Below are 19938 nucleotides of genomic sequence, written 5' to 3' on the forward strand. Positions count from 1 at the left end.
AAGGCCACATTCTATTATCTGGCTCCCCTGATTGCGCTAAATGAAGAAACAAAATAATGTATTAGCTTATTCTCAAATATACTTGTTAAATAAAACTTCTGCTTGTTTTTAATGAACACTTAGGCCTACTACCCGACTGTATTTTAATGTTGGTGATTATGGTGGTACTTGGAGAGACAATTTTTTTCTGAATTGCTACTTAATTAAAAAATGTTGAGAATCACTGATCTCGTCCATATTACATTATGTACTTGGCATGTGAATGGTTTGAATTGTGCATTGTGATTTAATGGAACAACTGTGACATCTTCATCGTGACATAAAATGTGATCTTTGGCCATGTGTGCTTTTATATTATTTGATTCCATAGTGTATGTGTATGGACAGTTGGTTACATGCAATCATACACTGGCAACATTTGTTAAGGTGACCTTTTTCTGACGAATACAGTACATATTTTGTCTTTAGGTGGAAGTGAAAAAAATGGTTACACTCCCCCAACTTCCTGTAAGACAATGTGTATAAACATGTGAATTGAAATACACACGATTTTGAGTATTGCTACATTTAAAAGAAACAACAGTGAAATGTCTGAAGCGATTCTTTCTGAAGAGAGGCACATCATGTTCTGAATGGTTAATGCAGTGTTTTTCAACCTAGTGTGCCGTGAGATACAGTCTGGTGTGCCGTGGGAGATGATCTAATTTCACCTACCGGTATTTGGGTTAAAAATATTTTTTGCAAACCAGTAATTATAGTCTGCAAATGATGTGTTGTTGTTGAGTGTCTGTGCTGTCTAGAGCTCGGCAGAGTAACCGTGCAATACTGTTCCATATCAGTAGGTGGCAGCCAGTAGCTAATTGCTTTGTAGATGTCGGAAACAGCGGGAGGCAGTGTGCAGGTAAAAAGGTGTCTAATGCTTAAATCAAAAATAAACAAAAGGTGAGTGCCCCTAAGAAATGGCATTGAAGCTTAGGGAAGGCTATGCAGAACGAAACTAAAACTGAACTGGCTACAAAGTAAACAAAAACAGAATGCTGGACGACAGCAAAGACTTACTGTGGAGCAAAGACGGCGTCCACAATGTACATCTTGTACATGACATGACAATCAACAATGTCCCCACAAAGAAGGATAAAAACAACTGAAATATTCTTGACTGCTAAAACAAAGTAGATACAGGATATATCGCTCAAAGGAAGTCATGAAACTGCTACTGGAAAATACCAAAAAAAGAGAAAAAGCCACCAAAATAGGAGCGCAAGACACGAATTAAAACACTACACACAGGAAAACAGCAATAAACTCCAAATAGGTCAGGGCGTGATGTGACAGGTGGTGACAGTACACCTACTTTGAGACAAGAGCTATAGTGATGCATGCTTGGTTATGGTTTGAATTCATATACAACACTTGCGACAACGACTTTTTACTGTCAACTGAGTTTTGTTTTTTAATGATTTCTGCTGGTGGTGTGCCTCCGCATTTTTTCAACGCAAAAAAGGTGCCTTGGCTCAAAAAAGGTTGAAAAACACTGGGTTAATGGATTAGAACGCTACCATGTTAAACGTAACCTGGATTCTTCATATTTGATTCGTTGGGGTTTCGTTATAATTCTAAATTAATAATTAAAAAAAAGTAAAAAAAAAACTTTGTATTGTTGTCGTTTATTGTTTACTTCACAACAACAACAACACAACATCTTAAAGTTTTTCAACAATGTATCGTGTCACCTTTTCCAACCTTAAAATATCAATTAAATGTATAAAAAAAGCAGGTAAACACATCATTTGGTCATGGTATGGATGTTGTTGGGCTTAGCTGTATCTTGTATGATTTAGGCTTGTGCTTACTGTAGTGTAGGTTGGTGTTGTGTCCCACCTGGGAACATTTTGGATTCACAGTCCTCCATATGTTATATCTGCCGCCGCTGCAGACGTTTTTGTGGGCAGAACAAAAGTCACTGTTTTGTTTGGATTGCATTACTTTACTAAGTTACGACATTTTGTATGGTACATGATAGTATTTTGAAAGAAATAGAAATATCTAGTCCTGTAGTATATATATATATATATATATATATATATATATATATATATATATATATATATATATATATATATATATATAAATTTAAAAAAAAAAAATATATATATATAAAAAAAAAAAAAAAAAAAAAAAAAAATATATATATATATATATATATATATATATATATATATATATATATATATATATATATATATATATATATATAGCCTTGACCATAAAAAGTAAAAATTTGAGGCCTGTAAAAAAAAAAAAAAAAAAAAAAAAAAAAAAATATATATATATATATATATATATATATATATATATATATATATATATATATATATATATATATGTATATATATATATATATGTATATATACTGTCCATGCATTTCAGTAAAAGATTGTTACAAAACTAAAAAAAAACTCAAGTCGAGACTTGTCTCGTCTGTCTTCCTCCAAATGAGGTGTGAATGCATACAGTAGAGCAGCTATAGAAGGGTTTGAGGTGGAGAGGCCACCTGTCATGTCTCAGGTGTTTGGGAGACAGTTCTGGAAACAAAGTGTCTCAAAGGCCCTCCAGGTAAGAGAAATATTACCTTTACTTGGGATTTGTTTCAGCGTTTTAGTTCAACAAGTGCATTTCAAGATGACAAATAGCTTTCAATCGTTTTTACAACTAATGTCAACTTGTAAAATATTCCCATAAGATGTGATTCAATTAATTTTAGATGTTTTATGTTTAGCAGGGCATTGAAAACATTCTACATTGCTTTTGTAAATATCATTTTTGTGCACTTGTCATTGCTGGAATCTGTTATTGTATTGTGTGGTGACTTTTAATTGTCTGAATAATCCTCATTACATACAGTGTTTGCATTGTTTGCCTTTGGGGGGAAATTTGGTTGTTCACACAATTGGAAGTAACACCAGAGGTGTGAAGTGGCTGGTAGCATCTGATGTTTTCTTTTGTTTTTTTCACAAGCTTGATGTGAATGTCGAATAACGCCACAAGCTTTGAAGGGTAATTTAATGTCAGGTTTAAACATAGTGTTTTAGTGTCCTCACCTGTTTCACCTCTGACCCCATGTTTGAAGTATGGAAGGAAATGCCACATATGTGACATCTGGGCCACCAGCCATCATTGACACTGTGGGGGGTCTAACTGTCAGGAAGTATGATCAATTCCTGGATGCTACAAAATATTTGATCAGAGTTAAACTGCTAGGGAAAATACATTTACATGTAAATCTTATGCAAACAAAATACTGCATAGGACGTGCTGTTATTGTCTTCAACATTTCAGGCATTACCTCTGTTTATCTATCAGGAAGGAGCATTTGGCTACATTTCCCTAAACGCCTGAGGAGAAATAAGTGAGAAAAGATTTCAGGGGTTTAGAATTTGTGGCAGTGACCCTCTCATTAGAAAATATAATCTGATTGGATCCAAACCTTCTCCTTAAAAAAAACCCTGCTTTCCCGGAGCAGTTTCTTCTCACCCCATACTCTGTTTTCTTCATCGCTAGCATATAGCTACTAAATGAGTTCATTGTGTCTTTGTCACAATTTAAAGGCCTACTGAAATGTGATTTTCTTATTTAAAGGGGGATAGCAGGTCCATTCTATGTGTCATACTTGATCATTTCGCAATATTGCCATATTTTTGCTGAAAGGATTTAGGAGAGAACATCGACGATAAAGTTCGCAACTTTTGGTGGCTGATAAAAAAGCCTTGCCTGTACCGGAAGTAGCAGACGAGTAGCGTGACGTCACAGGTTGTGGAGCTCCTCACATCTGCACATTGTTTACAATCATGGCCACCAGCAGCGAGAGTGATTCGGACCGAGAAAGCAACGACATCCCCATTAATTTGAGCGAGGATGAAAGATTCGTGGATGAGGAAAGTGAGAGTGAAGGACTAGAGGGCAGTGGGAGCGATTCAGATAGGGAAGATGCTGTGAGAGGCGAGTGGGATCTGATATTCAGCTGGGAATGACTAAAACAGTAAATAAACACAAGACATATATATACTCTATTAGCCACAACACAACCAGGCTTATATTTAATATGCCACAAATTAATCCCGCATAACAAACACCTCCCCCCTCCCGTCCATATAACCCGCCAATACAACTCAAACACCTGCACAACACACTCAATCCCACAGCCCAAAGTACCGTTCACCTCCCCAAAGTTCGTACAGCACATATATTTCCCCAAAGTCCCCAAAGTTACGTACGTGACATGCACATAGCGGCACGCACGTACGGGCAAGCGATCAAATGTTTGGAAGCCACAGCTGCATGCGTACTCACGGTACCGTGTCTGCGTATCCAACTCAGAGTCCTCCTGGTAAGAGTCTCTGTTGTCCCAGTTCTCCACAGGCCAATGGTAAAGCTTGACTGTCATCTTTCGGGAATGTAAACAATGAAACACCGGCTGTGTTATCCGGCAAAACAGTCAGGGGGTGCATTCTACAGCGGGGGTGCGTTATCCAGCACAACACCTGCCGCAATACACCGCTTCCCACCTACAGCTTTCTTCTTTGCTGTGTCCATTGTTCATTGAACAAATTGCAAAAGATTCACCAACACAGATGTCCAGAATACTGTGGAATTTTGCGATGAAAACAGACGACTTAATAGCTGGCCACCATGCTGTCCCAAAATGTCCGCTACAATCCGTGACGTTGATTTTTTATTAAATCAACATAGAAAAAAACACACGATACACTTTCAACTAGTGCATCAACCCCCCCCCCCCAAAAAAAAAACCTCCATCCCCCATTCACACTCATACACACCCACTCACACAAAAGGGGTTGTTTCTTTCTGCTATCAATACTCTGGTTCCCACAACATGGACAACACTTCTGCAAGGGACACAACACAGTCCCTGAAGCACACTCGATTGTTTGTGCTGCTGGTCCACTAACATTTTCATTTAATTACTTTATTTTTTTATTTTTATGTAATTATTTTTATATTGTTTTACTTTCGTTTTTATCCAAGAAAATATTTATTTATCTTATCTAAAAAAAAAAGAAAAGAAAAAAGGACCTTATCTTCCCCAGACCTGGTTGTAAATGAAATTAGCTTCGTTTAAAGGTTTTTTTTTAAAATCATGTCCAGTCCAGATAATGTCCAAGTCGGGTCCAGCAACACACACCTTCATTCATGTACACTGAGAAAAAAAAAGAAAAAAAAAAGAACATTTTGGAACACAACAGATTGCATATAATCTATAACCAAAATTGCATTTTCAAAAAAAAAATAAAAAAAAATGTATGTACAGTCCAGATTATGTTCAGGTCACTAAAAATTAGGGAATACAACAACAGGTAGCATATAATCTATAAACATAATTATACTTTCAACATAAGCCTTTGAGGACTTCCCATCTTTTTTTTATGTTTTTTGGCATCATTATCGTTTAACCATGTAACTTTCTAAAGTTATAAAATACTGAATAAATGTTTTAAAGAAAGTAATACTAAGTGAACATCTGTTTTTGGCCTTAAAAATAAACCTTTTACTGAGTGCCTTTTCTTAGCGGCAATCGTCTTTTGTTATTTTTGGTTTAAGCGTTAGACACCTTTTTACCTGCAAGCTGCCTCCCGCTGTCGTCTGCATATTGCGATCACGACAAACCATGTTCCCGACATCTACAAAGCAATTAGCTACCTGCTGCCACCTACTGATATGAAAGAGTATTACACGGTTACTCTGCCGAGCTCTCGACAGTACAGACACTCAACAACGGCACATTATTTGCAAATTATAATTACTGATTTGCAAAAAACGTTTTTAACCCATTTAGGTGAAATTACATAATCTCCCACGGGACACCAGACTGTATCTCACGGTACACTAGTGTGCCGTGGCACAGTGGTTGAAAAACATTGGTCTATATAATATGTAATGGTGGTTGTTTGGTCAAAATGTTGCTTAAATAATGTTTTACTTCAAGTTCCTTTCTGACCTGACCGTCTTTTCAAGATGCGCTATTGTATGGGCGGTCTCATTTACGTGGCCCCACTTCGACAGCTTCTTCTCCCCGTCATCTTTATTGTACCAGTAGTTTTTAGCTGTTCCATAGTTAGTCTACTAACAGATATAAATGAGAACTGTACGGGGCGGGGCTTAGCTCGGTTAGTAGAGTGGCCGTGCCAGCAACTTGAAGGTTCCAAGTTCGATTCCCGCTTCCGCCATCCTAGTCACTGCCGTTGTGTCCTTGGGCAAGACACTTTACCCACCTGCTCCCAGTGCCACCCACACTGGTTTAAATGTAACTTAGATATTGGGTTTCATTATGTAAAGCGCTGAGTCACTAGAGAAAAGCGCTATATAAATATAATTCATTTCACTTCACTTCACGATGCTTTACATTAAAAATGGCAGCTGCGGAGGATGAATCCCCCACATCAAGAGGATAGAGAAAAAGAAGGAGCTTATTGACTAAGGCGTCGGTGCTGACTACAATGGTGTGCACATTTTCGAGACTTGTGCAGATCCCAAATACACAACAGCAGGTATCAATAGGTAAGAAAAGTTGGTTTTGCATAATATTGCTAAACAAAATAATATGTATGTACAATATACAATATAATATGTACAATATAATATGTCTCCTAATTGCTGGGATGTTACTGACGTCACGTCTGGCTCACGTCTTGCCCATTAAATTTGCGTGGTGGTCAAGCTAGCTCTGTTCTCAATGGGTGCGAGGCACCATTTAGCGTTTCCCGAAAGAAAAATGCCCTTGTGTTGTTTTCGGCTTAACAAATTGTTCAATTCGCGGAAAGGATGAACGTTTTATAAGAGTCCCTCGAGATGGTAATCAAAAAGGGCAGAAAAGTTTAAGATTTGACCAAATAACAACGAGAAAAGTAGCACACACTCCACTCCACGAGGGCAGCGTCAAAGAATGCATAAGTTTGCAGTGATCACTTCGTTAAAAGTTTAATAACGTTTATTATTTCCCATTTAAGTATTGATATTATCTGTATTTCTTAAACACGTTTGCTACAAGTTTTTCGTAAAGCACCAACTCGGGGAGTCTAAATAAAAGAAAGCAAATGTGAGCAAAACCTAAAAGAGTGAAGTTTTTACCAAAGGCAATGATCATAAATGAAGCTTTCATCACATACACAATGTTGATATCTATAGTTATATTTTGATGAAGATGGGGGAAAAGATGTTACTCGTAAAAGGCATGTGGAACAGCAACAAACATCAGTAGAAGCAAAGTTAAATCATGAAATGCAACCTTCCCCGAGCAAAAACGATGCATATTGATCCAGTGAGTCCTGATACCAATTTCCTTGACCCAGCCACACACAAAGAAGTTGTAGACCTCCATGCTTTTCCAAGTTTCCATCTGTTTTGTTGTGTAGTGTAGTCTGGAGCACAATAGTTCGATTTGTCTGGGAACGTGATCGACGTCCTTGATATCAGTCTACAAATCTTTTTTTGATAAAGTATAGAGATCTATTCCGTTGCATATTTCGAATTTCTGCTCATGTCTGCTTTTTGCAGGAAGATTTAAACCTCGTTTTTACTCAGATAGTTTGTGCGCTGCTAGCTGTACAACAGCCATCTTGGCTTGGTTGATTACCACTGGTTTTCACTTCCAGGAAGAAGTCACGTGACGGAATAAAAGCAATAGGTACCATTTTGGGTTCCTTCCATAATAGTACACACATGTTGAAGCACAGTACGCCTGACTATGGTAATTAATGCGCCGATAATCCAACAAGCGGTGCAGCTTTGTAGCTGAACAAAATCGTACTAAAACACTTTGACAGATTTTAGAGCGCCGTGTGTAATGTTCAATTAAACATAAAAGTTTTGGGCTTGCTTTGCTAGCGTCATACAGGCATGAACTTGCAATATATATGTATCTCGTATGTGTGACTGCTATCTACTGGTCAACCTTATCATTACACTATGTACCAAATAAAATGATTTTAAGTGTGCCTTACAGTCTGAAAAATACGGCAATGTTTTACTTAATGCAAGTCATTTATTCGATCAAAACTTGTTAACAGTTTAATTTAATGTACCGTTTGTGTTATGTTCTTTGTTGGCGTTTTTGTCTGGACCCCAGAATGAAAATATGGCAGGGGAAGTGCTTATAAAAGGCCTTTTTGTCGGGACACTGCAGGAAGAGCAAAAACAAAAATGTGCACCAGGGAAGTGCACAAATGATAACAGGATTAAAAAGTAATAAGCACAAAAGAGCAAAGCAAAGAAAATGATCCAGCAACTAGCAGAGGACCAAGCTTGACTCAATACAAGTCTAATTAACAATAGAAAGCAGGTGCACTTCTAGCTCCTTCGAAAAAGAGTGAAGGTATAGTGACATATGGTGACAAAAAGAAACAAGAGATGACAAAATAGAGACTTAAACAGAAGAAATGGTGAAAACACAGGAAAAGACCTATAGTCCAAATCTGACCTGTTTACTGATCGCAAAGCAACATGCCTTTCAGGTAACATCTGCAGTTAAAATGAAGGAGCATGTGTGGTCAAATGTATTGCGCTGTTAATGTGGTAATGTTTTGCGACTAATCGCACGAGTTAACGCGGTAATAAAAAGTTTACTCAAAAATACAAAATACTCATTTATTAATTGGTACCAGACATTACCATGGTAAATATATTTCTATGAATTAGGTTTATTCTTAACAAATCTAATATCTTCATAGTTACAGCATTGAAATCCTTCCAACAATTTTTAAAAACATATTTAGAGCCCTCTAATCATGAAATAACATCCATATAGTCACCATTATAGTACTCACTGCATGGTAGCCAGGAAGATCCACCAAGTGTCATTGTTGTGGCCATCACTCGGCCAATAAAACGTTGCCATGACGTGGAAATATTACCTCATATTCTGGGTAGCTCCTAAGTTAAAAACTGGGCTTCCATGTGCTGAAACCACAGGCATGTTGTTCTGCAAAAACGTGGTCAACTTGGCTGTCTTGACAATCGCAGCTACGATGTTAGCATTCCATGTTAGCATTCCATGTTAGCATCGCGTGTCTGCGTTGTCATTCCACATTGGTCAAGCCAAAGCTGTTTTATTGTTATCAAAGATACATTTCATATGAGTCATATGAGTTCATTGCCACTCTAAACGTAATAGTTTATAGCGGTCTTGTCAGCCGTAAGTGCTACGCCGACTCCGGCGCTACGTCCTGCTGTTGGCTTTTATCTCACCAATGTGTACATGTGTTATTGATGAGGTAGGGGTTTAAGAAAAAGTACATCAAAAACTTGTTGCACCAAAATAAAGTTGACCAACTCAACTTCATTTTTGCAGTGAAGATACATTGAGCCTGCTCAGTGGCCTTGTGGTTAGAGTGTACGCCCAAAGATTGGTAGGTCATGAGTTCAAACCCCGGCCGAGTCATACCAAAGACTATAAAAATGGGACCCATTACCTGAGGTTGGAATTGGGGGTTAAATCACCAAAATGATTCCCGAGCGCTGCCACTGCTGCTGCTCACTGCTCCCCTCACCTCCCAGGGGGTGGAACAAGGGGATGGGTCAAATGCAGAGGGTAATTTCACCCCACCTAGTATGTGTGTGACTATCAGTGGTACTTTAACTTTAACTTAACCCGAAAACGGAAGTCCTTGGCTTTGTGAATATCTTTTATCAATGGCCACATCACATTAATAACAAATAAGACAAATACGGCGCTGTAATATATATAACACATAAATAAAACTTCATTTAACACAAAACCATTTAGAATATGCTCTTTAAAAAAGATTTTAATAAGTAATGAAAGTAGTGAAGACGTGATATTTGAAGTGCGATGTAAATTGAAATGCCATCAATTAATCATCCATGAAGGAAATCATTTACAAGACTTACCATGAAGAGGGGACTTAATTGCTGATTTTTGTACTTGTCGCCACGCTTTCTTCACTATTGTGTGGCGCCTACAGCTTCGCCAAGTCATGCACGCCTTCGTCGTATTTTTCGATTGTTCCTTTTTATTCCAGAAATTTGCTACATCCTTTTGGCTTTGCATTGGTCAAGTCCCCTGCACTAAAGAAGAGTGGAAACATTCAATGACAAATATATTCCCTGGCCACTTCAATAGGTACCCCTAAAGTTGTTGATGCAGTCCAGTCAGTCATGAATTCACCAATGGCAAATGTTTTTTTTTTTATAGTTACATTATCAGTCAAAAAGGTATACTAATATTGCTGATGGTTTGTAATGTATGTCAATACTGAGTTATGCACTTTTTTTGTTTTTGGTATCATCTCCTTTTTTGCCACTTCTCTACATATATATTTTTAAAATAATTTAAAAAAAAGTTGCCAGGAAACGGTAAAATACGTCTATTGGTATAAGCGATCTATTTCAGGCTGGCCTCCCTGCGGTGCAGAATATGTTGTGTCATGTTGAAGAGGTGAGGTCTGAACAAAATGCTAAGTGTCTTGTTACTCTTTTGTTTTTAAACACACACACCCAAAAGGCTAAATGAGAGAATTTCAATGCTGTTGACACCCTGTGCTAACCCAGGGTTCACCTAATTTGTGAGCTGACCTCATTCCTGTGTTACTAAGCAGCATAACCAGGCAACCTATTGTGCCTAATTTTATCCTCACACCATTGAAAATACTAGACAAATGAGCAACATAAGATTTACTGCTATTCCAGCTAATGGAACCCCGATTTAAATGCACAGGTGCACAAACAGATAACAGAAAGATAAAAAAAAACAAAAAAAACCATTTAAATTTAGCCAAAGCATTCTTGATTCATATTTATATTTGGATACATATATAATAAATAAAAAAACTCACATTTTTAAAAGCAGTAGAATAACAGTTGACTTGGATAAAAAGGATATCTTAAGACTGGTGTCATACTAAACCACTCATTTCCATGAAATAGGTGACTGACAGGTGGTAACGTTACACTGCAAGGAACTCTTAATGAAGTTTTTCCATTTGAATGTTTAATATAGACTGCTGTATGATACAGTTACTCGAGGATTTTGCAGGTTTTTAGTGTGATTGTTACAGCCAAAGATGTCATGATCTGTTACCTGGGTCATGGCATGAGTTATGTTTAATCTGTTTCCTGGTGTGCACCCTCTTTCCTTTCGTTTACTGTTGGTTTCCATAGGCACTAAATCTCCACACTTCCCTTGTTTAGTAATTATTTATTTATATCTGCACCTTATTACTTTTTATCCTGCACTACAACGAGCTAATGCAACGAAATGTCGTTCTTATCTGTACTGTAAAGTTCAAATTTGAATGACAATAAAAGGAGTCTAAGTCTAAGTCTAGTGTTCCCACCAGGTGTTTTGGTTAATTACTCCCCTTTAAAGTTCTCAGTCACCCAGCATTGGTTGCTGGGTCAATGCTCACTATACATGACAGTTACGGTTCTTCTGTTTTTTTCACCTCACTCAAGTGTTTTTGCCGCACTCTATAGAATTTTTCGCTATTCACCCGTGGTGACATTTTGGTTTTTGGCTCCACGCTCGTTTAGCGTCTAAGTGTTTGTATTTTTCGTCCTGCTTTCAAGAATTAAAGCTCAATCCTACCTTCACGCTGCTCCTGCTTGTCTTCTGCATTGGAGGGAACACAACCACCGCAGCCATGCGCCCCCAACGTGACAAAAGATGCTTGAATTTGTGGAAGCGTTTTCAGAAAGTTGTGGCAGAAGTCGCAATGCTTTGAGGCTATTTTTTTGTCAATAAAATGGAATCAACTTGTAATTTAATGAATACCGTAATGATGTTTCACTTGTTTTACACCACATAGACTTAAAAGTAGACACCAAGTGACAGTAAAAGCACATACTCAGACCTCATTGTGAAATTACTATACTGTTTTAATTAATGATAACTACAGAGGGGCAGCACGGTGGAAACAGGGGTTTGTGCGTGTGCCTCACAATACGAAGGTGTCTTTCTGTGTGGGGTTTGCATGTTCTCCCTGTGACTGCGTGGGTTCCCTCCGGGTACCCCGGCTTTCTCCCACCTCCAAAGAAATGCACCTGGGGACAGTTTGATTGGCAACACTAAACTGGTCCTAGTGTGTGAATGTTGTCTGTCTGTCTGTGTTGGCCCTGCAATGAGGTGGCGACTTGTCCAGGGTGTACGCCGCCTTCTGCTCGAGTGCAGCTGCATTAGGCTCCAGCACCCCCGCGACCCCAAGAGGGACAAGCGGTAGAAAATGAATGGATGGATGGATATTTACACAGAAGAAAAACCATCACAGACTTTCTTATTGTAATGAGCTTGTCAATAGTCGAAAAATATGTCAATCAGTCAGTAGATTCGGTTCTTTTATAAATGTCACAACCCTCCAGTCTTTTGATCAAATTTGATTCTCTAACATTTAACAATGCACAAAAAACGTTATTTAAATTCAAAGAAAGCAAACTTAGAATCAACATAAGAAAGTTAAAGGCCTACTGAAATGCGATTTTCTTATTTAAACAGGGATAGCAGTTCCATTCTATGTGTCATACTTGATAATTTCGCGATATTGCCATATTTTTACTGAAAAGATTTAGTAGAGAACATCGACAATAAAGTTCGCAACTTTTGGTCGCTGATTAAAAAGCCTTGCCTGTACCGGAAGTAGCAGACGAGTAGCGTGACGTCACAGGTTGTGGAGCTCCTCACATCCGCACATTGTTTACAATCATGGCCACCAGCAGGGAGAGCGATTCGGACCGAGAAAGCGACGATTTGAGCGAGGATGAAAGATTCGTGGATGAGGAAAGTGAGAGTGAAGGACTAGAGGGCAGTGGGAGCGATTCAGATAGGGAAGATGCTGTGAGAGGCGGGTGGGACCTGATATTCAGCTAGGAATGACTAAAACAGTAAATAAACACAAGACATATACTGTATATACTCTATTAGTCACAACACAACCAGGCTTATATTTAATATTCCACTGCATAACAAACACCTCCCCCCTCCCGTCCATATAACCCGCCAATACAACTCAAACACCTGCACAACACACTCAATCCCACAGCCCAAAGTACCGTTCACCTCCCCAAAGTTCATACAGCACATATATTTCCCCAAAGTCCCCAAACTTACGTACGTGACATGCACATAGCAGTACGCACTTACGGGCAAGCGATCAAATGTTTGGAAGCCATAGCTGCATGCGTACTCACGGTACCGTGTCTGCGTATCCAACTCAAAGTCCTCCTGGTAAGAGTCTCTGTTGTCCCAGTTCTCCACAGGCCAATGGCAAAGCTTGACGGTCATCTTTCGGGAATGTAAACAATGAAACACCGGCCGCGTTTGTGTTGCTGAAGTCGGCCGCAATACACCGCTTCCCACCTACAGCTTTCTTCTTTGCTGTCTCCATTGTTCATTGAACAAATTGCAAAAGATTCACCAACACAGATGTCCAGAATACTGTGGAATTTTGTGATGAAAACAGACGACTTAATAGCTGGCCGCCATGCTGTCCCAAAATGTCCTCTACAATCGGCGACGTCACGCGCTGACGTCATCATACCGAGACGTTTTCAGCAGGATGTGTCGCGCGAAATTTATAATTGTACTTTAGTAAACTAACCCGGCCGTATTGGCATGTGTTGCAATGTTAAGATTTCAACAATGATGTATAAACTATCAGACTGCGTGGTCGGTAGTAGTGGGTTTCAGTAGGCCTTTAATTTGCAATTCTAATCATAATTTTTTTTTAAACTAACTTTATCCCTCCCATGATGTTCTTCCTCTCTGAATAACGTCATCTAGTGACTTGTAGCAGCTTTTAATAACTAATTTCATTACTGAGCAGTTGGTAACACTGCACATACAAACAACCGATCACTCTCAAATTCACACTTATGGACAATTTAACATACAAAATCCATACGTGCCCAATGGAGATTGAAATCCCCAATGTCCCTACTCTAAGACCGACTTGCTCACCATTACTGTGTGTTTCTGCAAAAAAAGTCTGGTATATAGTATACTGTGTATCTTTTTGCACTGTTTCATATGAAATGATTGTGAAAACATATAATGAAGTAGCATAACCACACACAGATAAGACATTATTTGATATGTGTAACAATACTTAATCATCCTAATATTGATATCTAAATGTGCATGTTTTGAGCAGCAAAAGTTAAAGGAGGAGCGTGAAGCCAAGCGTGCTCAGCTTGATGGAAGACATGACTATGTGCTCAGCATCGTGGCTTCGTGCCTGGGACTGGAAAAATCTGATGTGGAGGACGCCATGCTGGAAGGAAATCAGGTTTGATTATCATTTGATACCGTCTGTGTTTTCATGCATTCTTACATGAATAATCAGTTCTGTTCCGCTCAGTATGTTATCGGTAATGAAATTACAGCACTTGTGTTTCTTTTCCTCAGCTTGATCGCATGGAGCAGTTCTTTGTGGCTGAAGGGCTTCCACATCTTATGTTTTACTATCAGGAAACTGGGCCAGTGGAAGGAGGTACATACTATTTAAGTCTATGAAACTGTACTGAGATAACAAGGAACCAAGATGTCCATTTCTTTGTTGCAGCATCATCGTCATCATCCTTACAGCTTCCTCATCCTCCTGGTCACAGCAGAAGGTGTAAAGTGTTTGTAACGGACGGGAAGGATGTAGCCTTGACCGGAGTGTGTGTCTTCTTCACCAGACCAAACGCTTCAAAGACGATCACTTCTGAAAACATCCATAGAGTGAGTTTGCAGTAATCTAAGTATAGAGACATCCAACCCTCCATACAACATGGAATTTTGGCATCTTTTCGACTATGATAATATCTTCCTTTCATATGCTCTGCCGTAGAATAACATGAATCGTATGCATATGGAATAAGGCCCCATTCATCCTCTCTGATCTGTTTTTTTGCTGGGAAAGATGCAATCTATTTATTTTGATGTGAGAAAGGATAAATGATTTGAATGGTAGATAAACACAGTGGTGATAAACCAGCATTTTATCTACTCAAACCGATCTTTATGATGAATGACTTCTTTTAGTTTGACAGATGCGGTGATTCACTAAGAGACAAACATCGTTTGTTGATTATTTGACAACAAACTAAGCATGCTGGTTATTTGCCTCTGAACATATGAGGACATATCATCCAAAATGGTGTTTCTAATATAAAAGTATCTAATCAAATAGTTGGCCTTTTTGGGTTTGTTCTTCAATGGTTCAAATTGTACTTGACAGACAGTCACGATTAATGACTGTGCGTCTCCCAGTGCACCATTGTCCTCTGGTGTGCCTCAAAGGTCTATTCTTTGACCAGTACTGTTTTCCTTATATTTGTTGCCTTTAAGTTCAGTTATTGACAAGCACAACCTTTACTTAAATTTCTATACTGACGAGCTGCAACTGTTTTTCACCGGTTTCTCCGAACATTCCTAACTCACTGGATTAGATTTTGAACTGCATACGAGTCATTAAAGTATGGTTATAACATACTTTCTTACATTTAAATGAGTCCAATGCATTGTGTTTAGATCTAACATTCTCCCTTATGCTGTCCCTGATTTGGGTTCGGATTCCATTTTGAACTGCATAAAAGACATCAAAGCATGGTTATCACATACTTTCTTGAATTTAAATGAGTCCAATCCATTGTGTTTGGATCTAACATTCTCTCTAATGCTGTCCCTGTTCTGGGTTCTCTTGTCCCCTACTGCAAACAAGTTGTAAATAATCTGGGTGGTAATCTGGACAACAATCTGAATTTTGCCAAACAAATTGGCTCAGGATCTTTCTGTGTGGAGTTTGCATGTTCTCCCCGTGACTGCGTGGGTTCCCTCCAGGTACTCCGGCTTCCTCCCACCTCCAAAGACATGCACCTGGGGATAGATTGATTGGCAACACTAAATTGGCCGTAGTGTGTGAATGTGAGTTTGAATGTTGTCTATCGGTGTTGGCCCTGCGATGAGGTGGCGACTTGTCCAGGGTGCACCCCGCCTTCCGCCCGAATGCAGCTGAGATAGGCTCCAGCAACCCCCGTGACCCCGAAAGCAACAAGCGGTAGAAAATAAATAACTGGATGGAAACTTGACAACAGAGCCATGTCACTCCAGTTCTGCGCTCTCTGCACCGACTTCTAGTCCATTTTAGAGTTGATTTTAAACTGTTATTGTTTGTTTTTAAGGCACTTCATGGTACTGGTCTATCTTATTTAAGTGAACCCTTAAACGTACAATACCAAAGTCGAGCTCTAGGGTCTGCCAAACAACAGGAGTTGGAGGTTTTAGGTCCAGATATAAATAGTGGGAATCTGCCTTTCTCCGTAGCTGGTCCCAGACTTTGGAATACGTTACCAGCCATGTTATTCAAAATTAGTAAAGCCTCACTCTTTAAGGGACTAAAGAGAAATATTCTCTCATACAGTAGTTTTAAACATTAGTCTCTAACACACAGTCCATGTAGCTGTGTTCATGCTGAGTGAAAAACTAGAATAATTATGTCTAATATTTGTGCTCAGCAGTTCCATGATTCATGCATGCTGTTTTTATATCTAGGACGTCAATTTCAATATGCTGGACACATCAGAAGGAGGTCTTTTAAAAAGTGTGGAACAGCTGCTTTCTGAAGTCTTCATCCCGACACTAACAAAGATGAACCATGGTTGGGGAGAGCTGGCTAGTCCACAGGCCCAAGCAGTTAAACAGGACTTTATTTCATCCTTGGACAATTTTGTGACTGTTCTGGCCGGGGCACAGGAAAGCTTGCGAGAAAAGGTGGGTATCATACAAAGTGTGACGACCTAGTCACGGTCATTTTGATTGGTCTGAATTCAGTTCAGGCATTGCACAGAACTCAGCTAAAGAAAACTAAGTGTATGGTTTATGTCCAGGTTACCTTAAAAGGGTGTGACACATTTGACCTGCGGGTGATGAAAGGCCCATCAGACTACATGGCAGCAGCCAACAACACAGAGACCATAGAGAAGATAGAAGCCTGCATGAAAGTCTGGATTAAACAGATCGAACAGGTAGGTGGTTATTACTCTATACCTTCATTGAAACACTATATTGTATATTGTTTTTATAGGGATTTGATAATACTTTTATTGGTGCTGTCAAATGATATATTATACACTTTTTAATTTGAATTAACATGATTAATTAACTTGCTAGAATGATTTAGATTAAAAATCACCCCAGTATCTGAACAAAAATGCAATTGTTTTGTCAGAATGCCCCATGTGTATGTTTAGAAACCCCACTTCCACTCAAACTCACTCACTCACTCCGAGTTAGCCAGCTGGCTTTTGGCTTGATGGTCAGCACATTCGCTTCTCATGCGAACAACCAGGGTTTCCCCATGTGGAATGGCATAAAGGCATGGGGCCAAACCACCTGGGTTACAGTGGTGCCGTGACCTGGATGAAAGTGAGGTTTAGGGGCGGTGAGTATAATGGACGCCAGCCAGTGTAGCTGCGCCATGTGTACGTTAGTAAACTTTACTCCCTGTCGGCTTCAAGACTCTGCTGGCTGTTGAGTTAGCCAGCCAGGCTTTTGACTACAATCACAATCATAAATTATTTGCAGTAAGAACATCTCATGTTTGGATATCATTAGATTGTGCAAGTGGTCATTGTACTTGTGCATTCTACAACCAAAAACTGTTTTTATCATCTCAGAAATATTTCTAAAGTGAGAAATTTGTTGTCAAAATTGGATCTCGAAATGATCATTCACGCGTTCATTTCATTGCAATTCTCTTTTCATTCTCTTCAACAAGTCAACGCTAAAGAGACTTCAGGCTGTACAAAATGTGTCTGTCAGACTTTTGACCGGTGCACCCAGAACAGCCCATATCACTCCCGTTCTATCCGGTCTTCATTGGCTTCCAGTTAAATTTCGCATTGAGTTTAAGATTTTAGTCCTGACATTCCGTGTGTTGCATGGTGGTGTCCCTCAGTACATCACTGATTTGCTATGCCCCTACTCTTCAGGGCGCAGCCTCCAAACTTCAGGCCAGGGTCTTCTAAAGATCCCAAAAACTTGTTTTAAAACTTGTGGAGACCTGGCATTTCAGGCTATAGCGCCCAGACTCTGGAACAATTTGCACCAGTCCCTCCGTGATCTTGACTGTGTTGAAACTTTTAAGAAACATTTGAAAACTTCTGTTTTTAGTAAAGCTTTTAGTTAATGCACCTTTTAACTATAATTTTTAATCCACTTTGTATCCTTTTTATGATGTTGCCCCTGTTGTTTTAATTGAATTGTTGTTTTACTTCACCTATGTTTTGTACAACGCTTTGTGATTTTATCTGTGAAAAGCGCTTCATAAATAAAATGTACTTACTTACTTTCTACCGTATTTAAAAGGTATTAAAAACTGACTTCACGTCTTTGAAAAACTGCACTAATAATGTTGTGCTTCAGGTTTTAGCTGAAAGTGACCAACTGAGAAAAGAAGCTGAGGACCTTGGCCCACGGGCAGAGCTTGATCACTGGAAGAAACGGATGTCCCGCTTCAACTATCTTCTGGATCAGCTTAAGAGTCCTGATGTAAAAGCAGTGCTTGGTGTGCTTTTGATGGCTAAATCTAAAATCATCAAGGTGACATATTATTTAGAGATAACATTATCATTTTGCTCAAATCTATCCAATTAGGGATGGATGCATTGCAATATAGTACATTTGTACGCTTCATGGTAGTTTGTTCCTTCTAGTTGTGGCGGGAACTGGACACCAGGATAACTAATTCAGCCAATGAGGCCAAAGACAACGTCAAGTATCTTTACAGCTTGGAGAAGTTTTGTGATCCTCTTTACAACAGTGACCCTGTAAGTCAAATGGTCCATTTAAAAGAAACTCAGTTGTGCCTATATTTTTATACGGAGATGGTCTTGACATGTTTGTTTTAAAACAGGTATCCATGGTGGATGCCATTCCGGGTCTCATAAATGCCATCCAGATGATTCACAGAATCTCTCGCTACTACAATACATCTGAAAAGATTACATCACTCTTTGTCAAGGTTACAATGAACATGTTTTATATTGAGCTTTTATTGTGACCAGCTGATCAATTTTTTAGAAAATAAAAATAATTTAAAATATTCAAAATGTGATATGAGAGTGTAAATACCAACTCATTTAAATATTGAACAAATATAAAATACAGCACTTAAAGGGGTCATATTATAATTTTTTCCTTGTGGTCTACAAGGCATAGCCGCTTTTTGACCGTCTTTTCAGGATTGGCCGTTTTGTGGGCGGTCTTATTTTGTTTATTATTCTTTTAATTGTATTTTTTTATACTTCCATTACGAGTTTACTGACAGATTAAATTCAAACTATACGCTACTTTGTGTTAGAAATGGCAACAGCGGAGGATACATGTGCATGTGCGAGCCAGTCTGCTCCACAACAAGAGGATACACTTTGGGTAAATCTCTACTGTATATGGATAATCCGCTGATATCATCAATGGGAAAAACATCACAAATTGGGAAAATTCCATCGTTGGGAGGAAGTATGAAGGAAGGCAATTTTGTTTTATAAAAATCTCTGCGATGCTTCCACGGTTTGATTTAACTTTTTCAAGACTTATTCAGATCCCAAATACACAACAGCACGTACCAATAAGTAAAACAGTTAGTTTTGCATAATAGGGCTCCTTTAAAGGTGAAATGTGTAGCAGGCTCATAACAAACAAAAAAAGTTGAACCCAAAAATATTAAACCACTGACGGATTGCTAGTTGTTAAAAAAAACACATTTTTACAAATAAATGATTCGCCACAATTAGAAGTTACATCTTGTGAAAAATTGCTGGTGGACACAAATAAAATGACTGGAATTTATAGCTGGAACATTTAAGCGTGACTGCTGACTACTTCTGTCCTCAGCACATTTAAAGGGAAAAAAACTATAAATCCATTTT

General features: G+C 38.7%; 1 protein-coding gene across 1 annotated transcript in view; it reads left to right on the top strand.

Annotated features, from left to right (window-relative positions):
• The window catches only part of dnah5 (dynein, axonemal, heavy chain 5), a 231485-nt gene that overhangs the window by 15941 nt on the left and 195606 nt on the right, over positions 1-19938 (top strand). Inside the window, exons 2-9 of the mRNA XM_061951064.1 lie at positions 14178-14312; positions 14432-14516; positions 14589-14749; positions 16562-16780; positions 16897-17034; positions 18434-18610; positions 18724-18837; positions 18924-19031. Of these exons, the coding sequence (XP_061807048.1) occupies positions 14178-14312; positions 14432-14516; positions 14589-14749; positions 16562-16780; positions 16897-17034; positions 18434-18610; positions 18724-18837; positions 18924-19031 (1137 nt within the window). The remainder of the gene's footprint in view (positions 1-14177; positions 14313-14431; positions 14517-14588; positions 14750-16561; positions 16781-16896; positions 17035-18433; positions 18611-18723; positions 18838-18923; positions 19032-19938) is intronic.

The sequence above is a fragment of the Nerophis lumbriciformis genome, linkage group LG04 (genome assembly GCF_033978685.3).
Source record: "Nerophis lumbriciformis linkage group LG04, RoL_Nlum_v2.1, whole genome shotgun sequence".
NCBI classification, from domain to species: Eukaryota; Metazoa; Chordata; class Actinopteri; order Syngnathiformes; family Syngnathidae; genus Nerophis; species Nerophis lumbriciformis.